Here is a 24,538-nt window from a genome sequence, read left to right as displayed (position 1 = left end):
CTCATTCCCTTCTGATCTGATAGTGTCTTGCTTCACAGTGGCAGCTAGGTTTAATTTACTAACTGTATGTGTAGTGCCTGCACTTTTTTTGAGGAAATAGCATAAATAACAACAAACTACTGTGATCATCTGTAACTGTGTAAATTGAACAAGGGAGTAGACTTGTTATTATGAGACTTGCGCTTTTCACGTCTGAAACCAGAACCCTGAATGCAAAAGTAACAGGAACGTATGTGAGACTTGCAGGGCTTGTTGAGGGATATTCACTCCATAAGCCAGTGAAAGAAGCGGAAGGAATAAATCACAACTAGGGCACTCTAATCAGTGACTAACAGAATGCTGTTCCACTATGTCCTCCCACCAGGAAAACCTGTACTGACCTCTTTCCAGCCAGGAATTCAACATTTCTGAGGACACAGAACAACTATGAGAATCAAACAGCTTTCCCCACCACACCCCCCCCACCATGGTACAAGGAAAATACATGCAGGATCTTTACTTTGATACCCATGAACCCATATATATATATATATATGTATGTATATAAAAACTGGGATATATATAACACACTAAAAAAGAATTCCTTCTTATCTCAGGATTTTTCAATTTGTGATCATTAAACAACCCTGAAAATGGGATTTTTATATAGTTGATTGAAGGAATTGCACAAGAAAGTGAAGAGAAGAAATATACCAAGAACTATACACTTCATCACTTACCAGTGATGGTTGGAAGATAGCGCTGAAATTGGAGAGTCGCTCTGAAAGGCAGTTGGACTTTGTCATCTCCCATCAGAAGATCTCATGTCATGGAGGTGAGAAGAGGGTGTTAGAAACTGGTACCACAGGCAAAGCAGGAAAACTAGAACAGGGAAAAGAACTGGTTTAAATACTACAGTAGTAAGGTACTCTTAAAATAGATTTTGGGTAGACAAGAGATGTGCAAGAGGAGTGGGTGTAGTAACACAGAAAAGAAAAAAGAGCCAATTACTAGATTTCTTCAAACATATACCCATCACGCCAAATTCAGCTACTTCTCCCTGAATTTTCTGGGATCTGAAATAAATGTTGATATTCTGGCTTCCCCCATTTAATATTGCATGTGTCCCTAACACCATCTAAACACATCTTCCTGCTTTTGTTCTTCATTCTTCCTCTTCTGTTAAGATATTTGTGACAGATTTCCACCTCTTTCAGGTGAAAAACATTCTGACAGAACATAATACATACGTATGGGTAAATAGTGATTTTGGGGTTTTGTGGATATTAAGATTTACAATTCCTTAATGTCAGCTTTGACTTCAGATTTGGTTAGGATCTCTGTGCTTCTTAGGACAATTAATCTTCATTATTTACCACAGGGCTCAGTATTAAAGCACATATTATTTAATTCTATAGTTGTATTACTTTCATGCACATACACTGATTTTGTGTGAAAATTATTCTTCTGAAATCAGGAAAATATGTTGTAACTTCCAACTTTCTTTAAAAAAAAAGAGTTAGGTAGAAAAGGGTTACATGTATTTGCTATGTCAAAGTGGAATGTCAATGCAGTACTGTATGCAGAAATTTGAATTAACATCATTGCTGGGATATAGCTACATTATTTCTGGTGTGCTTTTAAGCTTTGCATTTAGTTCCATCATCTGATGCTTCAGCAAATGCTCTGAACTCATCAAGTGGCTGATGGATGTGTTTGTAAAGGCTTGGATGGTCACTTTATATGCAACAATAAACCCTCTGTTGTACTTAATGAGGTCAGTGAAGCAACAAGAAAAAAGATATATAATTCTGTAGCATGGGTCTGTAAACATGGTACTACCTAGGCTTTTTAAGTTGAATGAAGCAGGCATTCAGCTGCTGAATATTCTTGTTAAACAGTCTCAGCATGGATTTTAAAAATATAAAGTTGCTGATACCGTGATCTCCTTGGAGAGTCCGTGGCTCTTATTCTCTTAAAAAATCTGCATCTTTTATGTGTTAATGGTTTTGAAATCAGCCATTTGCTTCATTTTCATTGTAAATGGGGTCCAGAGTCTGATTTCCTTCCCCATTCTCTGAATGCTATATCCCCTGTAAGCTGTCTTATCAGCCTCCAGGTCACTCTCTTGGATATACATGGTCTGAAAATAGCTGAAATAATCCTGTAAAACAAACACTTTGCCAAGCTTTTTCCTATTTTAGTTGCCTTTCTAAGAATGTAAGTCCCTACGTGAAAACTTGCATGATACAAGTGGACCAGCACCCCCATCACATCCTCACGTGCTACAAAGTCTTACTGCCAAAGACAACATTCAGGAGGCATTGGAAAGTTAGTACTGCCATTTGCTCAAATCCGATGAGATCAAATCACAAGATTTCCTTTAAAACCCAGAGAAATACCTCTTTTTAAAAGAGTGGGTTAATGTTTAAAGACTGTGTTTCCTGCTGCGGTGCTGATACTACACAAGTAACAGTGGTGTCTGATGCACAACGTTTTTTTTGAGGATTGAATGCAGTGCATTGAATGCAGACAAACATGCCCAATTTCAACATGTGAATATCGTAGTAGTAACCCATAACATTTACGTGTGACTGTAGCCAAGTGTCTCAAGGCATGCTAGGAAGTCTTTCCCCCCTTTTGCAGAGGGATTAACCCACCCCATACATATGCTGTCGGTGACCGACCTGGAGAGCAAACCTGCAGGCGCACAGCCTGGTGTTCTGCCTGTTGAACCACGCAGCCTTTGCTCACCAATAAGCACACCCAGCAAGGAGCATCGTACGAAGCTATCACGAATTTATGTTCCCAGGCTCTTTGTTACCAGCATAACCCTTGCTTTCCAATTACCACACTTGAAAGCATCATACAAAATACGCTCTAAGTGATGGGTGAAAAAGCAAAGCAGAGAAGACAGACGCAGGCAAGCTGTGATTTCTGCCTCACCTTGTGGCATAAATTATTGCCGCACTCAGGCAGTTATTAAGCAGGTCTGTCTGACAAAAGCCCTGTACAGGTTTATTTGCCAGGTCCGTGCTCTGCCGCGGGTTGGTGATGGAAGGCACTTAGCAGCAGTGGAGTGTTTTCCCAGGGGATTTGGAGCTGATCGGCCACTTTCTCCTCCAATATGTAACTTTCCCCATTGGTGGGCAGAGGCAGGACTTAAAGTTTAAAAGCTCACGAGCTAAAGATTGTATATTCCTTTGCAGCATTTGTGGGGGGAGAGAGAAAAAGGCTCAGTCTCTCCTTTTATCACTCGTGACTTTAGGAGTCTGCAGAAAAAAAGCAGCGCAGAGCCCCGGCTTGCTGTTTCTGAGACGTACAGACTGTTTTTCTGCAACACAAAACGTTATAAGCTTCCTCTCCCTGCTGAGCACGTTTTGGAGGGCTGGGGCAGGGAGCGGGGGATGTTTTTTCTCACGCCTGGTACTGATCCGTGCGGCGGACTTGCAGGCAGGGAGGGACGTGCCCCTTCCCCCCCGTCCCACCGCCCTGTCCTCCCTCCTCCCTAGATGGGGACCCGCCGCCCACCGCCATGAGGACCAGCCACTGCAGTCACCTGCCGGGAGTCCCACCGGAGCGCCCGCCGGCACCCAACAGCAAGACCCTGCCCGGTGGCAGCGGCAGCGGTGGCCCAGCCGGCAGCTGCCCGCAGTATGTCATGCAGGTGTCAGCCAAAGATGGGCAGCTGCTCTCCTCCGTCGTGCGGACGCTCGCCACGCAGAGGTACGGTGGGGGGTGGCGGGGTGGGACAGGACAGGTTGGGCCCCTTCCCTGCGTGGGCTCGAGTGCACCCTCCCCAGCTGCCACCCGCAAGCCCAGCGGGCGCTTGAAGGGAAGATGTGGTGGCGTGCTTTGTGAAGGCTTACCACGGTGCACTTGTGATTAAGCCCTCGTCCTAACTTTATAATGATTATGCTACACATGTAATTAAGCCCTCACCATTCATACTCGGTGAAGAAGGGGGAAGCGAGCTGTCTAGGGATGCTGCTGCTGCTCGAGTGCGCCAGCTGCAATAATTTGCCCTGATACGTAGAGGGAGGCTTTGGCAGGCGCTGTCTGGCACGGGATGCCGTGTTTAGCCTGCGTGCTGCCGCCAGCACTTCTGCAGCGCGTTTCCTTCGCGCTTCCCAAGCTAGCGCGCCGAGCGGCCAGACAAGCTATTTCTAGCAGAGGTGCACACGCAAGTGTTGCTGCTTCAGTCGTTGTTCAAGTGATTGAGAGCGCCTCTTTCTGCTGTCAGTTTAGAATGGCAGAGTAGTGGTGAAATATATATTTAAACTATACCCTTTGAAACAATACCCCGCTTTCGGTTGGCTTTGTTTTCATTAGAAGCAAGAGAGAGGATGCTTAAGGGTTTGGCCATATCCAGACTTGGTACTTGGGTCAAAATTAAGTTCCACTTCACTAGTGTGAAGCTGGAAAGACTGCATGGGTCTTGAAGTAGCCCTGGATTTTCACAAAACAGCAAATGTAATCCAATCCACTGCATTCATGTGACGAGTGAAATTATTAACTGCCGCTGTACGTGCGATGTGTAAGCCTGAAAGGGCCTTTCCCCCTTTACTCATAGCAACTTTTTTAAACCCTGTGCATTTTGCACAGCTCAGATGTGCGTGTAGAGCACCAAGCACAACTTCATACTGTTTTACCAGACAGATTGAAAGGAGCGGGCTGGCTTCTTTACACTTTCCTGCTGTTAAACTTGAGTGAGGTTTACCCGGGGCAGCCTGCAAAGAGCCAGAAGAGGGACAGAGGGAGCAGCTACATGTCACTGTACACTATCTGCTAACGAGCTTTTGTCAGCGGCAGTCTCAAAGCTTGCTTTTCTGAGGAGATCACCTGAGGTGGCGCCTATGATAGGGAGAGTTTTGTTTCCAAGACCTCTGCTAAGAGATTGACCTTCTCAGCCTTGGCAGTTGCGGGGGGCTGAGTTGAAGATGCAGTCAAGTGGATCCATGGTTCAGCAGCACGGGTGCTTGCAGCCTGCTTCTGCTTTCCTCCTGCTGTGCTAAGCCTGAGCACCCCTGGAAGCCACACAACTGCCTTTCTCTTCCCTGAGAGATTCCTCTGTAAAACAGAAAATCTTGATGGTTAATATCAGAGCCTTCAGGTTTTCACTGGTGGGAGGACCACCTGTCCCCCTTTGCACGTTAGCACCCCGGCACCAGCAAGGCAGGTGCTTTGGAGGAGGCTGTGCAGGAGAAATAGCCACAGGCAGCAATATGGAAGGGATGTGTTTGGCAGAGTCCTTCTTTTCAGTGCCATTAATATCACTCCTCCAGCTGCTTGTGGGGTGTTGTCCCAAAGAGAGGGGAACCCTCCCCAGGGACGGAGCTTCCAGCCTGCACACACCTGCCTCTTCACACAGCTACAGGGCAAGGTGCTGTCGTTTCAGGTTCAGTAGTCCTTTGCTGTTGATCAGTGAAAACAGCTTAACCTGTAGGCCAGGGCATCATCACTAGTGTAAGAGATGCTACCCTGTAGGTCAAAAGTTATGGCACAGCTCACCACTAGCATAAGAGGTGCCCAGCTGAGGCAGGTTTAAAACTTCCCTGATGCGTTTAGAGATTTCTTGAAGTGGCTGCTCTGCTGCACTGCGAAGAGGTGGGAAATACAAAGGTCCAGAAGCACTTGGTTGTCTGTCTCTCATCTGCCACTCTGATGTGTTTTTCATTCTCCACTTTTTTCCCCCTACAGAAGAGGTATTTTAAACAAGAATACCAAAGTGCCTGCAGCCATTAGCCCAGCAGCTTGGTACTAGCTTGTACTAGCTACAGAGCGAAGTACGCAAGCTGCAAATGTTTCCCACACTGTTAATTCGTGACGTACAGAGAGACAGAGAGGCTAGATCACAACCCTGTATACTGACCAGCAATTTTCTCTCCTCCTCCGGCAGCCCCTTCAATAATGACCGGCCGATATGCAGGATCTGCCACGAGGGCAGCAGCCAGGAAGACCTGCTTTCCCCCTGCGAATGTACAGGGACCCTGGGGACTATTCACCGCAGCTGCCTGGAGCACTGGCTGTCATCTTCAAACACCAGCTACTGTGAACTCTGCCACTTCAGGTTTGCAGTGGAGCGCAAACCCAGGCCATTGGTGGAGGTCAGTACATGGGGCACATCCCCAGAAGCTTAGCAATAATGAGCAAATGATGTTTTTTTTTTATATAGGCATCACAAAGCCTTTGCAGCTCCGCCAAAGCAAGCTGTGAGTTTTGGGCTTGGCAAGATGAGGGGGGAAGCTCAAGGAAAGGGCAGGAGTAAGAAAACCATTATTTTGAACCAAATCAAAACAAGCAAGAAGAATGGGATCAATGGGTTTGCTTCACTGTAAATGTGAGTGAAGATTTGGGGAACAGTGTGCAGCGAATTCCTAGTATACCAGCCAGCTTGGAGAGGATGGAAGAGAAGTAACAGTTTCTGCGGAATGCGAGACAAGCGTGGGTATTCAGCATATTAAATATAGGTCAAGAATATTTTTTTTTCTTGCTTTTGAGAGAGAGGTGACAAACGGAGGAGCCTTAGAAACCTAGTTTTCATGTCAAGCCCACAAGAAAGAATTGTTCTTGTTCAGTGTCTGGCATGTTTAGGCATTTGTGTGTGACCTTTTGGCCTTCTCTTGCCTGTGTACCAGACTCAGCAGTGAATTGGACAATTGTTTCTCCCTTATCAATTAAAATTCAGTTTTTGCCAACTATAGATGCTTTAGTGGCTGCATGAAGTTTGCCAGGTTTGGGGGTTTTCGTCCTCAGGAAAAGAAAAAACAAAAAAAAGCCAAGATCACTATCTTTACACTGTTAATGATCTTTCTCCTCCCCTATTTTAATTTGGGAAAAAAAGTACAAATTATGGTTTGTGTTGGAATTAAAAGTGAATTACAAATAATAGCATTTTACAAAAATAATGAGAAGCATCTTACTGTACCAGCTGGTGACACAGGTGCTTACATGCTAAGCTTGGGTTCAGGACAACATGTCTTTCCTGTGCATCTTCATTGCTCTTGTAAACGGTAGCAGAACTGGTTGGAAGAGATACAGTATTAAAAATAAGGGGGAGGGGGCACATCTTGTTTCGCTCTTATTCATAGATGAGACGATACAGGATAAAACTGACTGCTGGGAAGTTGGTCAGGGGCCTGTGCAGAGACAGGGTGAGCAGTTCTCTTTGAAGACTACCAAAATTGCTTTACGCTGGATTGAGTTAGGCATGCGCATTTTGTGTCTAAGCCTGAGGATATCTTCATTCTTCCTTAGGATCAGCAAAAAAGAGGTACATGACATGGTATTTAGCACAAGGCCTGTAGTCTTGTCAGGCCTTAACCAGAGCAAGCCTAGGCCAGCTGTGTTTGATTGCCTCTGGCTTGTTTGCTGCTTCTAGCAGGACTCCAGCCTCTCCCAGGAAGCTGGTCCCAGTTTGAGAAACGCTGCTGTTCAGTGTTCTCAGGCTGTCAGCGACTGAGCAGCAAAATCTTTATGACTGAGCATTCTCCAATGGAGATGATAACATCTTTCGGCCAGCTGCTCTCAGCCTGCGCCAGGCAGTTTTTGGTTGCGGTTTTGGCATGAGGACGATGCCACTCTGAATTTGCCTTCTGAAAAGAAAGACGAGCGATGCTGAGGCAGTGCAAAGTAAACAGTTTGATTTTAGAGTCCAGCTTCTTCAAGCTGTTCCCTTGCAACAGCTGCTCGTGAGGCTTGCTTTGCACAAATGTGACATGACATTTTTCAGAGCTAATGATGATTGAAGACATTGAAAGCAAAGCTAACCCTGCCCAGGCTGGGTGAGTCCGGTCACTTGATCATTCCCTGATGAAGTGAGGCTTCTTTTTGGCAAAAGCAGTAATAAATAATAGCAACAACAACAATAACAGTAATAATGATAAAGCTGTCTTCTGTTTCTCAGCTGAGGACAAATGAGAACCAAGTGCAAGAGCATTTCTGAAACATAGTACACATTGTTAACTGGTGTTTTTCTCCTTACTACCTAATCTTTTCTTGCTTCTCAGCTGCTACACCCACAGTATTTTAGTGCATTAAACAACAATTATGTGCAGTTGCAGAAAAGGTCATAAAAAAAAGCAACTGACTTTTTTGAAGTCCTTTGTGATCTTATACAAAGGCGTATGTTTTCAGTTTAGAAGGGAATTGAAGCCGTACTTTTAAAATTGAGAGCAGGAGAGACAAAGAGTAATTAAGATGACTTGTATGGAAGGGGATAAATTAAGCAGAAAGATAGCAGTCAAACCTCTTGAGTTCTGTTAGTATAATTTAAGTTTGTCCTTAAAGTTTGTACTTATTTAATACACAGTGCTTTGAAATCCAAAGACCTCCCCATGCTAATAATTACAGAAAATCTGAAAGTTCTCAAAGCGTGACTAAAGCAGATGCAAGTTGCCAGATTCCCCCATCTTCTGTGTCCTAAAAGCACCGTCCTGTCTGTCTCCCTGTATTATCTAGAGTATGAGAGCATGGAGGGAGGTATGTTAGGTGTAGTAGGACCACCTTTCACAAAAACCTGCTGTAATTTTTGGACAAGTGACAAGCCAGAGTGGCCACCTGCTTTTAGCTCCATTGTGTGTGTGTGTCTGTGTGTGTGTATCTGTGTTTGTGGTTTTGTGTGTGTGTTTGTGTGTTTGGGGTGGGGAGTTAAAGTTCTCTTCATTTAGTAAAACAATTAGCTCTCCAAAGATTCCTCTGAACTAGATAATGGAAATGGTAAATGCACCTTTCAGTGGAGGTGAATGATGAGTTTACCAATGCATTTTAGGAGCTCAAGAGGGACTATTGTACTCATAAAGTAATTTGTAGAGCATAGTCCATAGAAGCTTATCCAGTAACTTCTCAGCAGGCCCTATCTCATGCAGGGAATATATCCCATCCATTGGTCAGTGACAGGTAGTATAAAAATGCTTGAGGCAATCAATCATCATATTCAGCTTTTCTCCTAGAGATTGTCCATCAGGAAAATAAATGGTACTTCTGACTATTCAAAGACATATTATTCACTTTCTTAAAGGGGAAAAAAAAAAAGAAAAGAAGGTGGTATTATGTTTTCTCCCCATCCCTTCACTTGGTTGATTACTGCTTCTTAGTGGCTTAGCCATGGGTGTGAAGGAAATCTCAATGGAAAAAAATTTAGATGCTTCACTTCCTTTTTCTAGAAATGTCATATCTGACTTCATTCCTGCCGTTAGCACCTAAGAGAGGCTGCAGCAGTAGTGGGCTTGAAATGAAGTGAGCAGTAAATGGCATGGCTGGTTGTTCAAGCCATATTCCTTCCTCCTCTGTGTACATTACTATGGAAGCAGCAGAGGATTTCTTGCTGTGCTTCATGATTTGATCAGAATGGGCTGGTGAACCCATAGCATTTGTCCCCGCCTCCCCGCCATGTTGCGAGTTTGCGTTAGTTCATTATGAAATGAAAGCAAGTGCTCTATAAAAATTTGTTGCAAGATGGCTTTTTGCCTTCTTTTAAGCAGTTGCCCGTGTTCACATTAAGGATGTGGGCCCATGCGCTCGAACAAGAGATGTTTAGCTCAGATACAAGGGACATACCTACAGCTATATCCTGCCTCCTGCATACATCATGCATAGAGTGCAAAAATGCCGGGAGCTCACCTTTGCTTTCTCTCCCCAACTTATGTTATGCACAGCAGCCTGTTTTTTCCTGGATTTCTCTTGCAAGAAAAAGCAAAGGAAAAACAGCATTCATTTTGACCTCCATTTCCTCTTTCATTGTTCGTGTCTTTTCTCCATCATAAGCTTCTCTCTGGTTAACTGAGTTTCAAACCAGGTACTTCTCAAGGGAGACATTCCTTTGTCTATGCCACAGGACACGTTTTTGTTGTCTGGGGGAGAAATATCTCCCAAGAAATGTGCGATCTGCTAACTGATGCCCAAAACCCAACGAGAGAGGCAGGAAATGGTAGTACAGTCTGTCAGGCAGATCCATCCTCTCAACATTGCATTTGTGAAGCTTCAGACATTCTTGGTTCACTTCTTTATTTAACTCAGGTTATTTTCCCCAGAAGAATTGTGTTTCTGAACCATGAATTGGGCATTATGGTGGGGATTAACCCGTCCTTCAGTGTTTAAGGCAAGTGATTTGTTCATTGCCATCCACCACTTATGTCTTTTGCCTCCTGCTACATTGGGTGGAGTAGCTCTGTGACTTGTCTTTTATCAAGACAAAGCAGCACACACCAGGGAATGCACATATTTTGCCTCCTCCACAGGTGTTTGTCAAAGGTTGGTCAGCCAAAAGGAGTGGTCTTCTTTACAGTTCCTTGTCTCCATACTGTTGGCCTACATGTGTCAAATGTGCCCTGTGTGATTTTACAGTTGTCGGTAAGAACGGCTTTCTGTTGAGCCTTCACAGATTTTGTTAAATGGGTGGCTAATGTGCTGCAGGTAAGTGCAGAGCCTCCTCATGCCTCACCTGACTTTCAGCACTTACACCGCCTTGCTTATGGACTGAGCTAACTGGGAACTGTCGCACTCCCTCCAGATGACGCTGCTTCTGGTGGGACTTCTGCGCAGAGGCTAGGCTGGTGCTCCTCAGCTCTCCACTGGGACCTGGTACTTCCTTACTTCTCAGTCACTCGTGAACTTGTTCACAACAGCTGCACTGGAGAGAATACGATATATTACTGTAAAGGAGCAAGAGATGGATCGTGATAGAAATAGAGTTTTTTTCCTACTGAAGATTGCTGTGTCCTTCTGTTCATCTCCCTTCTGGAGGGCACCTGGCAAGCTCTGGCACAGAAGATTGAAACCACCACCATCAATCAGACATAATCTACTGAAGCATAAGCTTTCTGTAGCACCTTTGGAGCTGCCATTTGAAGTCACATTTTTGCTAGACAACATGTTGCTATTGAGGCACTTGGCAGGCATCAGCAGACCAAGTCTAGCCATTTTGCTTGATTTCAGAGCTCCTCCTTCAGGTAAGGAGATTGTTTGGAGACATCCACAGCCCTACAGTCAGTTAAAAGGAGCTATTTGCTAGTAATCCAAAAGTCGTTGTCCATTTACATGTTACATGAGTACATGCACATTCCACTCAGTCCCAGGGCTCATGATACTCCAAAATTCAGTTCAACAAGTACATGCAAGGTCTGAACCCACCTCTTCTACCATGTGCTAGATGCGCGGCACCCCTTTACAGTCTGCTGGAAATTATAGATGGGTAGGATGTGTGTTTAGGCACATGGATATCTCATTATGAACGTGCCGAGGGATGATGCATCTCAAAGAAAAAAGGAGCTGCTGCTGGGTACCCCTACTTCTCTATCCCATGTTTTGGTCACCCCACTGCCAGTGAGAGCCTGGCTACATTTGACACAGAGGACCCAGGCTTAAGCAGCAGCAGCCCTAGACACCAGAGGAGAGAAAAGTCTATAATATGGTGGTTGATATGTGTAGACGTGATGTTCCTTGTGACAAACCTGGAAGAATCTCAAAACAAATACAATGAAATCAAACTGCAGCAGTTTCGGTTAGTGACTTTTATAGACCTTCCACTTTTATATAACGTGCTTTTTTAATGCAGCCAATCCGTAGAAAGAAATCCACTCTAGAAATGTGTGACATTATTCATGTAGATGCTTTTGCTATGTTTCAGCATAAAGATTAGGCAAGCTTTATGTGTGTATTGTATATCATCTTCATTTGAATTTCCATATTGCATCTATGTTGCTTCCACTTGGCTTAGTACAGAAACAGAAACAAAACATGGCAGTACAAATGTATTTATAAGCAATAAAATGTTGTTAGAAAACAACCAGCTACAGCATAAATATAGTATAAGAACATTATGTGACCACATAAGTCAGGCTTGTATTGCTTTTAAGTTATTTACATGTTTTAAACCAACCAGGATTTGGTATCTATTGGTTCATTTTTTGCAAGCAAGCAAACAGAAAGCACTTAATTAACGATATAAAACACGTAAGCAAAACAACATGACTAGGAGAAAAAATAAAGTCAGGATAATCATCACAATATTGGGCAGAAATTAACTTCATTTTTTCCCAATCTGTAGCTGGCTGTAGAGCTCATGCTAGAAGAGAAAAATAAATTTTAAAACCCCCTAAAACCTACATCTATGCATAAAGTAGTTAAGATGAGCTTATATTGTAATTTAAAACTTCCAGAAGCCTTACACTGAAATATGAATTTACTTTTTATGCAACACTTTGAGTCATGCTGGTTTTATCTGTTGGGATTCTTTTTACTTATTTTTCCTCTCCACTGCTTAGTGAAGCGAGTCATTAGCATTAAATTACTGTAATGAAGAGACACCAGATTTGCTGCATGTAGTTTGTAGAAGGATCACTCTTAAAGCCAGAAGGAAAATGGTTACTCAGAGTAGTCACCAACATAGAAGACTTTCATGAATCTAAGGTCAAAGCTGTCAAAAAGCTGTCAGTACAGCACATTAGGGCTGGGAGCTGATAGCTTAAGTATGTACATCCTCCCTCCCTTCTTGACCCGAAAAGGGCAAAATAAGAAGGGCGAGGTGATGGGGAGATACTTTTGTATGTAGTTGTCTTCAGCTGTGAAAATGCCCCCCCCCCCCCCCCGCCCCGAGACCCAAGTCACACAGGGTGAATTTGAAGCAGCCATGTAGATTTCCAGTAGAAGTATGTCTGAGTTAAAGTATTACAATAATAAGTAATAAACTCCCCAACTCATACAGTTTTAAAAACATAACCTCTTGAAGATGCACTTTTTACACCTAGAATACCCTACTTTATTGATTTCTAATGGGGAAAAATCCAGAGACCCAAACAAGCTGTTCTCTCTTCTGTAAAGAGAAGTGAAATAGGGTTTTTATGTTCTTTTCAGAAAAGTTTTGCTACATTGCTTGACTTTTCCCAAGCACAAATCTTTCTCATAGTACTGACAGCAAGCATGCAAACAAGATCAACCCACTGCCCCCAACAAAAAAAAAAAAAAAAAAAAAGAAAAAGAAAAGCAAAAATTACTTGTCAGTGAACAGACCGTGCCTTCAAACCATCATCACATCTGTAACTGCTCTTTCCTAAATTTAAAGGACTAGTGATCAAGGGCAAAAAATGTTGAAGAAAATTCCCAGGAGAACATAACTGAACATCAGAGAGGGAATAGCTGCTTTGGGAAAGGCCAAATGCTATTCTTTAAGGACTAGCAAGATGAGGGAAGATGCTGTGGGTTTTCAAAGGTACAGCTATTTTTGTTTTAGACGGTATTGATGACTTTTCTTTGGACACATGATTCTGTAATACAGTTCTAAACTGCCTGGTTACCATCTCTCTCCTGCTGGTAGCATTTCCTACAACCAATAGAAGCGAGTCAAACTTTGCTTTTTCTAGGGGAAAAAAAAAAGTGCTAAGATGAAAAGTTTTTTTGCATCTGTCTTTTTGGAGAGTTACCAAGCATTTATTATCTATCATGTCTTTAGTTTCCATATATTTGAGCTTGTAGATCAGGACATTTGCAATGTGTTGAAATATGTGTTGCCAATAGCAAATCCGCTTTGCTTTTGATTTAAAATGCAAAATGTGATTTTTGTTGATCTTCTTGAATGCATACATTTGTCTGCCTAATTGGGAATACATTCATCCAAAATAGAATGGGAGCTTTGAAAAACATACAGATAAAAGGAAATACTGCTTCTCCCAGAGTTCCACAAAATCTTGACACATCTTGAAATCTTTTACCTGATACAAGCATCACCTGAAATATAAACTGAAAGTGGATAGTAGGAAAACAGAATAGCAGTAAGCCAAACTAATGTTAAAGAATACAATATTGTTTAATTGGACCTGCAAGAAACTTCATCGATTTTTATAGTGCAGCTTAGCACGCTCTGTTGTTTGTTTTCACTATCAGAGAATTAACTAATCCTGTTATTAGACATTAAAGTTGTATAATCCAGAAACTGAACACCACATCTACCGGTCGCTGTATTATTGCTACTTGGTGGAGCATTGCATGTCAACTCTTGTTTTTCAGCTAGCAAAATACCCAAGGTCTAGATTGCCAGTTCAGTTATGGTGTGATAGCAACAGGCTGCAGTACTCTCCTTACACTTAGCTGCCACCTAGGGTTGGTTCCCATCTGCGCTGTGGTTTCTTCTTTTTATAAACCAGAAAAAATTAAAGGTGTGTCATACACCACCTTTACAATGAATAACGTATTCCTTTCACTTGCAATAACATGCAAATGAAAGTCATTTGCTCTTTCAAAAAGTAGCTTTGGCTCATTCAGATATCCACAATTAAAATATTCCCTGGAACTTGAGTTAAAGTAAGGGTTAAACTTAAATAAGAGCAGACTGAGTTACAAAGAGGCTGTAACATTAGCATAATAAAGTTACAGAGATCAAATCATTTCGTTTCTAGCTGTCAAATAGACAGGCCTCTGTCTCTGGGACCGAAGGAACATCTCTGTGAGCTGTTACCATGGCCTTTCTAAAAGCACCCACTGAAGACAGTAACACTGTGCCAGTAACTGAATGTTTGATCTAAGCAGGAAACCCAAAAACTGAAATACAAATATTTTTTCAACTGAAAAGTAACTGTCAAATGTTTGTTTTCCTTGGCAAAACATTAACCTAGAAAAGTTTTGCATCACCCGAAACGTTTCATTGCACTGAAAACAAACATACATACCATTCTGGTCAGGGAGACTATTTTGAGTTACATGTAGTTAAGCTTAGTTTCAAAACATTTCATTGAAAAAGGTTAAAAAATTTTTTTCAAGTAAAAAAGTATTTGAACAAAACTGTTCAGATGTAATTTTTGTGTGTGTGTGTGTGTGTGTGTGTGTGCCAATAAATGGTCCTCCTGATCTTTAAAAATGTCTTTCATTCAAGAGAAACAGACTAAAAAACCAGGCAATATCAGTCTGTCCTGTGCTTAGAGCCGAAGACAAAATGTTCCCGTTGGTCACTGCTGGCATGAAACCAGAAATGACAACAATTGCTAGCAGTTTTGCTTGGGTACAGGCTGCTTTCATCAAGATTCACTGCAGAGCTATCAGCGTGAAAAGAACAAAATGAACTGATATGTTTGATGTGTAATAAGCTATTTCTAGTTCAAAGGGGAGACATTTACACATTTAGGGGAGACAGTTCCTTGCTGTCTTCTCCCCCCAGCTTCATATGTGATAACTATTTAGATACCTTTAACTAAAAAGCAGTGTGATGGATTTTCTTCATACTCTCTGGAATCTTCTTCGCTGCTGGTATAACTGCAGCAACATTTATGTAAAATCAATTTTCCAAGGAAAATGTAGTGAACTGAAAAGGGCTTCCCAGTAGAAGCAGGTTCTAGCCTTAGGATCTGATCTGGAAAACACTATGCACATACTTTACTGAGCATTTGTGAGTCATCTAATTGAAGTTAGACCTGTGGAGGTGAGTGTTTCTAGGATTTAGCCTTTGGCAATGGTGAAGCAGCTCAAACTCGTGGAGGTGTTTTACAGCAGTTTTCTGCTGGCAGCTCATTTTGGTTAGGTTAGATAAAATACCAGTCTGAGACTCTCCAGGGTGTTCTGGTCCTCAGTTGCTGGTTGTTCTGATGATTTCCTTTTCCAAATGTAAGGCTTCACTTTGCTGACACATTGTGCAGATGCCTCAGCCTGTATTCCCTTTCAGGTGAGCAGTTCTCTAGTCTCCAGTTACGTTTGCTTAGGCAGGATGAAGTAAAGCAGTGGAAAGGAAACAGAGCCCATTCGCTCATCTTGGGAGCCTGAAGTTTCAGATTATTTGACAATGTCAAATAAAAATCTCTGTACATTCACACTGAAAGGGGATTTTGGACAGTTTCATAGATCTGGTTTCGCATGCAGTTTTAAATATCAGGTAAAATTTTGAAAGCCAGTAGTGGGCTTATATATCAAAAGTCTCCCAGGGACTGTTGCAAATCCACTTTCTGTTCCTGAGCACTAGAGTCTGCATTCAGTTGAAGGAACCGTGGAGACCCTCAGATGAAGGTCAAGAGCTCAATTTCATCTTTCTAGGGCAGATAATAATTTAAATTCAACTCTGCTTTGTGAAGTAACTGCAACAAATCCTTGTATGTGTATTACACGTGTCAGCGTGTGAGGTGAAGGGGCCTCGGGTGTGTTAACAGTGTTTTCTCATGTCAAATGCAGTACATCAAAAATCCGTTTCAAAACATAAGCAAGTTCCTTCCTAAAACTGTGTCAGCTTTGGGAGTTTTGGCCTATATCACTCTTCTTGGGAGGCTGTTCCAGAGCTGGATCCTCTGAAGGCTGGGAATTTTTTTCTGATTCTTACCCTAAATTTATTTATGGCCAACTATTATCAATTTGTTCTTAAGCCCACATTGTCCATTAGCTTAAGTAGCACTTCTCCACCACCGATGTCCCCCTTCAGTTCTCCCTTCTTCTGGCCACCGCCAAGATGCATTTAGAGTGTGACTTTGCTGGGATAAATGAGTCAAACTTTTAAAGTCCTCTCTTGCAGTGTGGGCTTTCCACCCATTTCAGCAACACCTGCCCCATTTAGCTGAGCTTGGCTGAGTGGAGAGCCCCTGTGCTGGAGCAGTGTGGCAGCACCCACTGCCGAAGGGACGGCGTGGACAGCTGGGCCAGTAGAGAGGTATCGTGTGGCCACAGCCATTAGCTCAGGGTTTGCGGGGTGTTTCGCTTCTGAGCAGACCTCATTTGGTTTGTGTCACTGTGAGGGACGAGGTGGGACCCCACATTTCTTCGAGGGGCTGGGTTCTCATCAGGTGTGTATTAGTCTCCAGGCACAGGGTTTCTTTGCTTGTGTCAGTCATGAGCCAGTATTGGGTTGTGCATCAGATGCTGTGCTTACCTGTTCTTGAATTACTGCTTTGCCATTGCTAAACTCAATTCGTGTCTTGTTACTCTGGCTTTACACCTGTGTATCAGGAACAGGAATCACTGCTCACTTCAAGATAGCACTTGATAAAGCAGTGTTTTGCCAGGTAGGCCAGCATCTTGCTTCAAACATGACCCTTTTTGTGAACTCTTTTGTTTGTTTGTTTCCAAAATGGAAATTATTACTGTGAGAGTCTCAATTTATTGCAGAAATAACTGAGCACATTGACACGTTTTAATAGGACAGATTTCAGAGTATCATAGTGCAGATATGAGAGTTGCATCTGGCCTTACTCGTTCTTTGCCAGCAGGGTAGTCCCTACTGTACTGCCACGCTAATCAGCTCTGGACTTCGTTGGGATCATTGTGTGGGTTTCAGTTTCACAAAAGGATTTGCTGACTTGGCTTTTTAACTATGAAGTAACTTGACAGTGCACATTTCCAGAACAAAAGACTGACACCTAGAATCTAGATGGAAGCAGATTCAGAAACACATGTACACTACTTAAGGAGAAAAATATGTGCTGTGACTGAAATCCATAGAGCCATTGAAATTATTTATTCATTGCTTTTGACTTCCACTTCAGAACTAGCTAATGAAATTTCTCCAGCTTTTAAGGTTAGACTGTAGAATGGTGGTGGGGGGTTATTTATTATTTAAAACTCTCTTGTCTGTCCTAGGCTCATCTAATACTTGAATTGCTTGGGTTTGATTCTTTGTTCACATGGGTCAGACAAGACATAAGGAGTGTGGGGAGCCGTCAGCCTCTGAAGCAGTCTCACACCATTTTTCTCAAACTTTCAATCAAGTGAGATGGCACATCATAAAATACTGCCTTAATTCAAGTGCTTTGTACTGTGTGTCATGAAAGTCATATGGCAGAGATGACAACACATGCCTTAATGTGTGTGCTTCCTTGCATATATGTATTCTTGCTGTTCTTCCTTCTTGCTCAGATCAATGAACAGACTGCGATTTGAGGATGCAGCCTCCACTAAACAGAGTCTGAAATGTTGCAGTACATTCTTCACTGCCCAGTTATAGGGGGGACAGTCAATGTATAGCACTGAGATAAGGAGATACTGGCATTTTAAGGTCTGCCCTGGGGAAATCGCAAACACCTGCAATTCCCATTGAGATCAAGGAGAGGTGCAGGTGCTTAGCAATTCTCTTGTGGTTCACCTTTTAAACGAATACTCTTCACAAAAACCTTTCACAGTTACCTTTAAGAGCAGAATCTCCACTGCCAGGTGCTTTCAGTTCCTCTCATTTTCCTGGTGGTTTCGCATTACAGGGATTTGTGGAAACTGAACAAGGTAAAGGTTGCAATCAGTCCTGTCTAGAAGCAACCAAATATAAGTGTTATGCACGTACCCTTGGGGGTGTTTTTAAGTAAGTGGAGTGAAAGCTCCATGGAAAGTGGTGTGAGCCTTTCACACATGACTTTTTATAGCATTCTTCATAAAGTTACAATAAAATAAAAAGCTGTTCAAACATAAACATGTCTCCTTATTTTGTACAGGCTCTACCGAAGCAAGTTCTGCTTGCAGCCTCTTCCTGTTCTCTCCCCCATACTGGTGGGGGTGCAGGGGTGAGCAAGCAGCTGTGGGGGTGCTCAGCTGCTGGTTGGGGTGAGCTCACCACACCCAGAATTCTGGTATTTTCAATAATCTTAAGCTTAAGACACTGCTTGAAAAGGAAAAAATGAATATTGAGCCTTCCTTTTTAACTAGCGTCTTCCCTTACAACTTCTTGCTTATAGTAGTACATAGTAGTTACGAAGCACTTCCCGCTTCCTTAGGATTTTAAAAGTATTGAAGCAAATTAAAAGCCTACATCCTGAAAAAAAGGTTTAAGAACAGGTTTTTGTGTTCTCCTAAATTCCTGAGTCATATGTGAAAAACGGATCTTAGGCTGCTGCATTACTGTGTTGCAGTTAAACCTCACAAAAATCCTGTGAAGTAGATAATTTATTACTTCCATCTGAGAGATGCTGAGGCTGAGGCAAATTTCTCTACTGATTTGTGTCTTTCTGTTAGTGCCATATTAGTGACTACCTGTTCCTGGTTGCACTCAGTTTCTTGACTATTGTTTTACCCCATATGAAGATGGAGAGGTAAATGCTGTATTTGTTTTCATGTTGTGGGCAAAGTGGGAAAAGATGAAGCAGGGTCTGGAAATAATAGAGGGGTAGGATACCTAGATGAAAAATATTAATTAGCTTGCACAAGGCTCGTAGCCTTGCCCTCTCTTGTCAAAACTCTTTGAGTCCTGCTATTCCTCTGGGTCATTGCTGCAGCACTGTAATAGGGAGGAAGAAAAAAACACCCGTACGCTGGGAGGAATGAGGGCCAAACAGTTTAAGGATGCATGAGCTTTATCCCCATCTGCTGGCACAGAGCTGCAGTGGTTTTGGTCTCTTGTTGCGCTGATGACAGCTAATGCAATAACGCCCTGGAGGAGCGTGACTTCCCTTGCCTTCAGCACGACCTCGACACTCGGAGCCGGGAGCCTGGCAAGGACGCACCAGATGGGGAATCTATAGCCTGCCCTGCGCCCAGCTCCGGCCGTGCAGGCAGCGGGGGTTATGAGAGCTCACCCCGCCTCTACTGCCCATTCCCAGCCTTGACTCCTCTGCTTAGACTGTGGGCTCTCTGGGGCAGACACAGTCCTGTGCGGTACGTGGTGTGTTTGCCCTCACTGGCCAGGGTAGTATGTACAGCTCCCAGGCGCCACAGTAAGAAATATTTGCTATCCTTGGTAGTCCTGTGCATACGGTTATATGCTCAAAGAACAAAAAAAAAATAAAAGGGTGCTGCAGAGCAGTTTTGACTAAATCCTGTGGCTTGCACTGGCAAAAGTTGCAGGGCATAGTAGTCTTCTTGTTCAAATATTGACTTGAGTGATGAGGGTTTTTTATTAAAAGGTCTCAGTGTACTGCTGTAGGCTGAACTTCTTTTACCTCTGCTACCTAAAATCCTGTTTATAGAAACATGACAGGCTAACAGCTGTTCAATCAACCTTCACTTCAGCAGTTGACTTTCAGGCACTCTGTTCTGCGAGACTCATATCCTCTTAATAACAGTAACCTTGTGGGCATTCAACTCTGATTGCATGTGGGTATCTGAAAGCAAGTTGAAAATGGCCTTGCCAATATTACAAGCAGAACATTAAAAAAAAAATATCTTAAAATAGCACACAAATACTAACATTTTCTGCACTCTCGAGTTGTCAGGAGAGCGTATGATTTTTCTCCACATTAAGAAAGGAGTTTCTTGAACAGTTCTGGAGCCGAATGCCAGGGGCTGCGCTATGCAAAACACTTCCCCTTCTCAAGGCAGCTTTTACTACAGCTGAATAAATGATGTGGTGGGTATGTATGGCTAGAGGTGCACATCAGCAGGCAGCACAGGGGAGTTCACGTGGGAGCTCTCTAGGAACAGCCAAAGCCACATACTGCGTGTGGTCCATGTTCCCTCCTCAAAGAGGCAGGTCTGCATTTTGCAAGCGAGCAGCTCGTCTCAGGTAAAACATCCTCCCTGGGCTGACACTTCATTGTCTACATTTTGCTTGCAGTGGCTGAGGAGCCCAGGCCCCCAGCACGAGAAACGGACTCTCTTTGGAGACGTGGTGTGCTTCTTGTTTATCACTCCACTGGCGACTATCTCTGGCTGGTTGTGTCTACGAGGAGCAGTGGACCATCTGCACTTTAGTAGCAGGCTCGAAGCTGTTGGCCTCATTGCACTCACTGTTGCACTCTTCACTATTTACCTCTTTTGGACCCTCGTAAGTATTGGTTTTCTATTCAACTCACAGGAATAAGGGAAAGAACAAATCAGAAAATTAGTTACAGAGTGCTGTACAGCAGGTGGACAACTGTACAAAGCATTGCTTATGTTTACCTTCTGTACTGATAAATTTAAGTTAGATCTGCAAGAAACTTCTTGGTTCCACACCACTCAAGTCCTCTGGAAAACCAGAAGGATAGTTTCCCTTTGGGGTCAGTAATTCCCAAATCCCAACCAGAGGGGACAGCAAGAGGGAGACAAGGAAGTAACATGGAGGAGTTCAAGACAGATGCTGCAGGAGGGAGTTTCATCAAAGAGAATGTGCAAAGGGTAAAGGCACAGTGCACAAAAAAGCTTTAAGTGAACAACCTGGCTGCCATAGAGGATTCAGATTTTATTCTAGTCCAACATCTGGCCAATTTTACAATTTGAAAGCCTTGGATGTAGGTGCATCCCATGCTTTCCCCATTCCTTGTGCTTGTGGCACTGTGGGAAGTCCACGGCGCACCAGCCAGTGCACCAAGAGTTAGCCCAGCAGAAATGAAGGGAACCCAGAAGACAGCTGCCAGAATAAGTGCTTATCAACCTGTGGTCTAGCAGTTCACTGAAAACCCCAGGTTACATCGAGTTTGACATTTCACACCTCTAGCTCCGGTGGGGGAAGAGAACAGAACAGCGGATGCAGACACGGAGCATTCACACTAACAGGGTAATGCTTGTGCAATCGTGCAAGGCTGTGCTGCTGTGAGAGGAAAAGCTTATCTAAGCCTGTGCTGCCCTGAGTGGGGGCAAGACCACTGTGCCTGTCATGCTAGGACAGCCACTAATCCCCCTGGGCCAGTGCCCCTTCCAGCAGTTTTTGACCAGTGTAAGCTGCTGAGGTGGCACTTTTATAACTGCATTAGTAGAGCTAGCCCACAGCAAGAAACCCCTATGCTGAGCCCAGAGTAAGCTTGGAGAAGGGGAGGTGAGGTGAAACACAAAAACCCCACAGTACCTAACAACTAGGTCCAAGAAAGCTATGAAAGGTGACATCTCATTTACTCCATTCATAATGGTGAAACCCTGCCTCTTCCATAGAAGAATGCAGGCTAATTTTAGTAGCACACAGCAGTAGGGAAAGCTCAGAGTTTTGCCTCAGCTTCCTGCAGTTTCTCTTTCTGTTGTTTCTGCTTCCATTTTCTGTGAAGCAGCAGCATTCCCCTTTGACAGGATGGCCATTTACTCCAGCAGTGAGGTGGCACTTCCATTTCCTGCAATACTGTGTGTAGACCTGTGTGTCAGGTATTTAAGCAAAGGTTGTTCAAATTTCCTTTGTATATGACTGTCTTAGAAACCCAAATGCTGTGCAATTTACCTAATATACATAATTCACAAGCACCAAAAGAGCTGGAAGTTGGAAAGGGTAGTCTGGCTAAGTAGTTGGATTTAATTACCCATGACACATGAACATATCTGACTTTGCTCATTAAGACTTGTACAGCATCTCAGTTGTAGTCCCTAACACCATCTATTGCATTTGGATTGTAAGCGGCAAACATCTCTTCTATTCACTTTATAAATTTTACCCCTTCAAAAGCGTACAGAGAAGTGTGTTACTGGCACTTGAAGAATACAGCGATAGTGAGCCTGATGTAAATGCACACCTTGGTTGGCTTAATTGAAATACTGTATCTTTAGTGTCCACTGAGTTGTGGAAGATGTAATTCCACTCTAATCTATTATTCAGACCAGCAGGAGGTGGATGGCCTAATGAAGCTAACGTTTATCAGGGAAGGGCAAGGCAGGCAGCCTTTCAGGGCACAGTAATCCTCCTGTTCAGCATGGACTTAATTCAGTGCGCAGAGCAGAGAGACATGACGGGAAGGACTCTCAGGCTCTCTTCACAGTATAGAAGGTGCCCTCATTGCCCTCACAGTATTAGTACTGGATGGAAGAGTTTTGAGGAGGTTTAAGTATATCTGCAGATTAAGTCAATAGGCTTGAGCAACAGTGTTTTCACACACTTTCTCACAGGACAGATTTGCAAAGTCGAGGTAGAGATTTAAAGCAACTACTTTACAAATGGCACTGAGCACCGTACACGTGGAAGACATGCCCCCTCTCTGCTTAGCGGCCTGAGACCCATCAATCATGCAGGAAAGCCCCAGCCTGCATTTGCCTTGGGGAGGCTCCACCCTCCCCTTGCCATGCAGCAAGGAATGGACCCAACACAGAAGTGCTAACCCCATCAAGTGCTTCAGCAGCACTTGCCCTTTAATTTTCAGAAATGGGAGAATCCTGTACTGCTTGCTTAGTTATGCAAGGGAATATATTGAGTGCTGTGGGGTAAACCACACGCAACATGCGATATAATGCTCCTTTAGGTCCTGGGAAAATTAAGAAAACTAAAACTTCATTTTACTTCCAATAAATCAGCTTATTTTCTCTGGAGGCAAAAGCTGGCATATAGATTATTTACACACCACAGTTATCCCAGTGAGCAGAGAACAGAGAGATGCTATTTTTAGCATCTAAGAAGCTATTTTATCCCTTCCCTTAAAACAGCCAAGTTCTCCATAAAATGCTATTGTTTTTCCTCTTCATTTTATCACTGTAACTGATGTACGTACACAAAAAAGCCTGCTGCTCCCAAGAAGAAACCTTCAGACACAAAATGGAGATTGCTATTTAAACTAAGAATACAGGGCCACACTCCGCTTTCTCTTGCATGCAGGTAATCTTGACTCCTGTAAGATCAAGTAGCAGGTTGGAGTACAACAGGATTTGGCCCTATAGCTTCCAGTATAACATAACTGCTGATTTAAAACAAAGGCTATTCCAAATTAATTCAGAGTAAGGTAGAAAGATAGACACCCCCCTTGCTATCCTACTGAAGAGGTGAACAAAGGAGTTTACTGTGCCAAGGACCAATCTAAATCTGGCCTTTGATCAGCATCGCAAGAGTTTTGCGTCCAGTGTAACAGTTTAGGGTAGCTGTGGCTCTACTGAAATTCAGTAGCTGACATCACTTGGAAACTGCCTCCAGGCAAGAACCCATTGTAAACAAGCTGTCAAACTTAACTAGGATATCCTATGAAAATGCCTTAAACAAGCAGTTAAGGCCTGGCTTAACAATGCAGTTCCTCAAAGAATCTCATGTGGTGCTACTTGAAAACTCAACCTAAACTCTACCTCACTCCTCTGAAGCAGTCACTGCATTTTGCATGGCATTCATTTTTGCAAGGTGGTTTTCTTTTTTTCCCCCTCCTCCCTCTACCACATGATTTTTGCTGATGCTGCAGTGCCTTTTTAAAAGGGACTTCTCATGTTCTTTCATATACGATGTTCCACAGAAACGAAGATGCAGACTGCTTTACCTTCAGGGAGAGCAGAGGAGATTGAAAGGTGGGGAATGAATTCATCTGTCTTTGGGCAACTCCTTAGTGAACAAAAGCTCTATAGGTTTCTCTCGTTAACAGCAGACAGCTGTATAAAGATCCAGTAAAAAACCCCAGAAAGTCTTTTTTTGTCCCTAGTAGGATTTTATAGAAAGGTAAATAATTTATTTAGTTAAAAGCACCCTTTCTGCAATAAGGAAAGCATTCTGAAGGATACATTCATAGGCATGTATATTACTTAATATCCCTCCATACCTCACTGGCAGCCAGCCTGTCATTGCTGTAGGGGTAGGAAAGTAAGCAGCGCAGCCCCTTTTGACAGCCACTTCTCTACGGAGTCGGCAGCATCTTACACCCACTTGCGCAGACCAAGCACATTACCTCTAGCCTTTATGGCACCCTTTGCCATCTGAATAGCACAGACCTACAGAAGTGGCACAGGTGCATAAAAATCAGTGACAAATGACCAGCTACACATGAAGACAGAACAAGAAGAGGTTCCTCCTGTGCCCACTGCATGGGTACCTCCT

The 24,538-nt window shown here is 43.2% G+C and overlaps 2 protein-coding genes across 7 annotated transcripts in view; one reads left to right on the top strand and one right to left on the bottom strand.

Annotated features, from left to right (window-relative positions):
• MARCHF3 (membrane associated ring-CH-type finger 3) overlaps positions 1-24,538 on the top strand; it is a 110,749-nt gene that overhangs the window by 55,226 nt on the left and 30,985 nt on the right. For 3 of the 6 annotated variants that reach the window (XM_041120852.1, XM_041120849.1, XM_041120848.1), the window contains 3 exons: positions 3,492-3,705; positions 5,876-6,086; positions 20,417-20,626. In XM_041120852.1, the coding sequence (XP_040976786.1) occupies positions 3,515-3,705; positions 5,876-6,086; positions 20,417-20,626 (612 nt within the window). In that variant the 5' untranslated portion in view covers positions 3,492-3,514. Of the gene's footprint in view, positions 1-725; positions 815-3,491; positions 3,706-5,875; positions 6,087-20,416; positions 20,627-24,538 lie in introns of those variants that run through there. The other 3 variants (XM_030005307.2, XM_041120850.1, XM_041120851.1) reach the window with 3 other exon arrangements.
• LMNB1 (lamin B1) overlaps positions 767-24,538 on the bottom strand; it is a 55,894-nt gene continuing 32,122 nt past the window's right edge. The window contains exons 12-13 of the mRNA XM_030004001.2: positions 18,064-18,179; positions 767-861 (exon numbers count right to left, since the gene is read on the bottom strand). The gene's annotated coding sequence lies outside the window, so the exon portion shown is untranslated. The remainder of the gene's footprint in view (positions 862-18,063; positions 18,180-24,538) is intronic.

The sequence above is a fragment of the Aquila chrysaetos genome, chromosome Z, assembly GCF_900496995.4.
Source record: "Aquila chrysaetos chrysaetos chromosome Z, bAquChr1.4, whole genome shotgun sequence".
NCBI lineage: Eukaryota > Metazoa > Chordata > Aves > Accipitriformes > Accipitridae > Aquila > Aquila chrysaetos.
The sequence above is the reverse complement of the archived record's forward strand: the minus strand, read 5'-3'. Positions and strand labels throughout refer to the sequence as shown.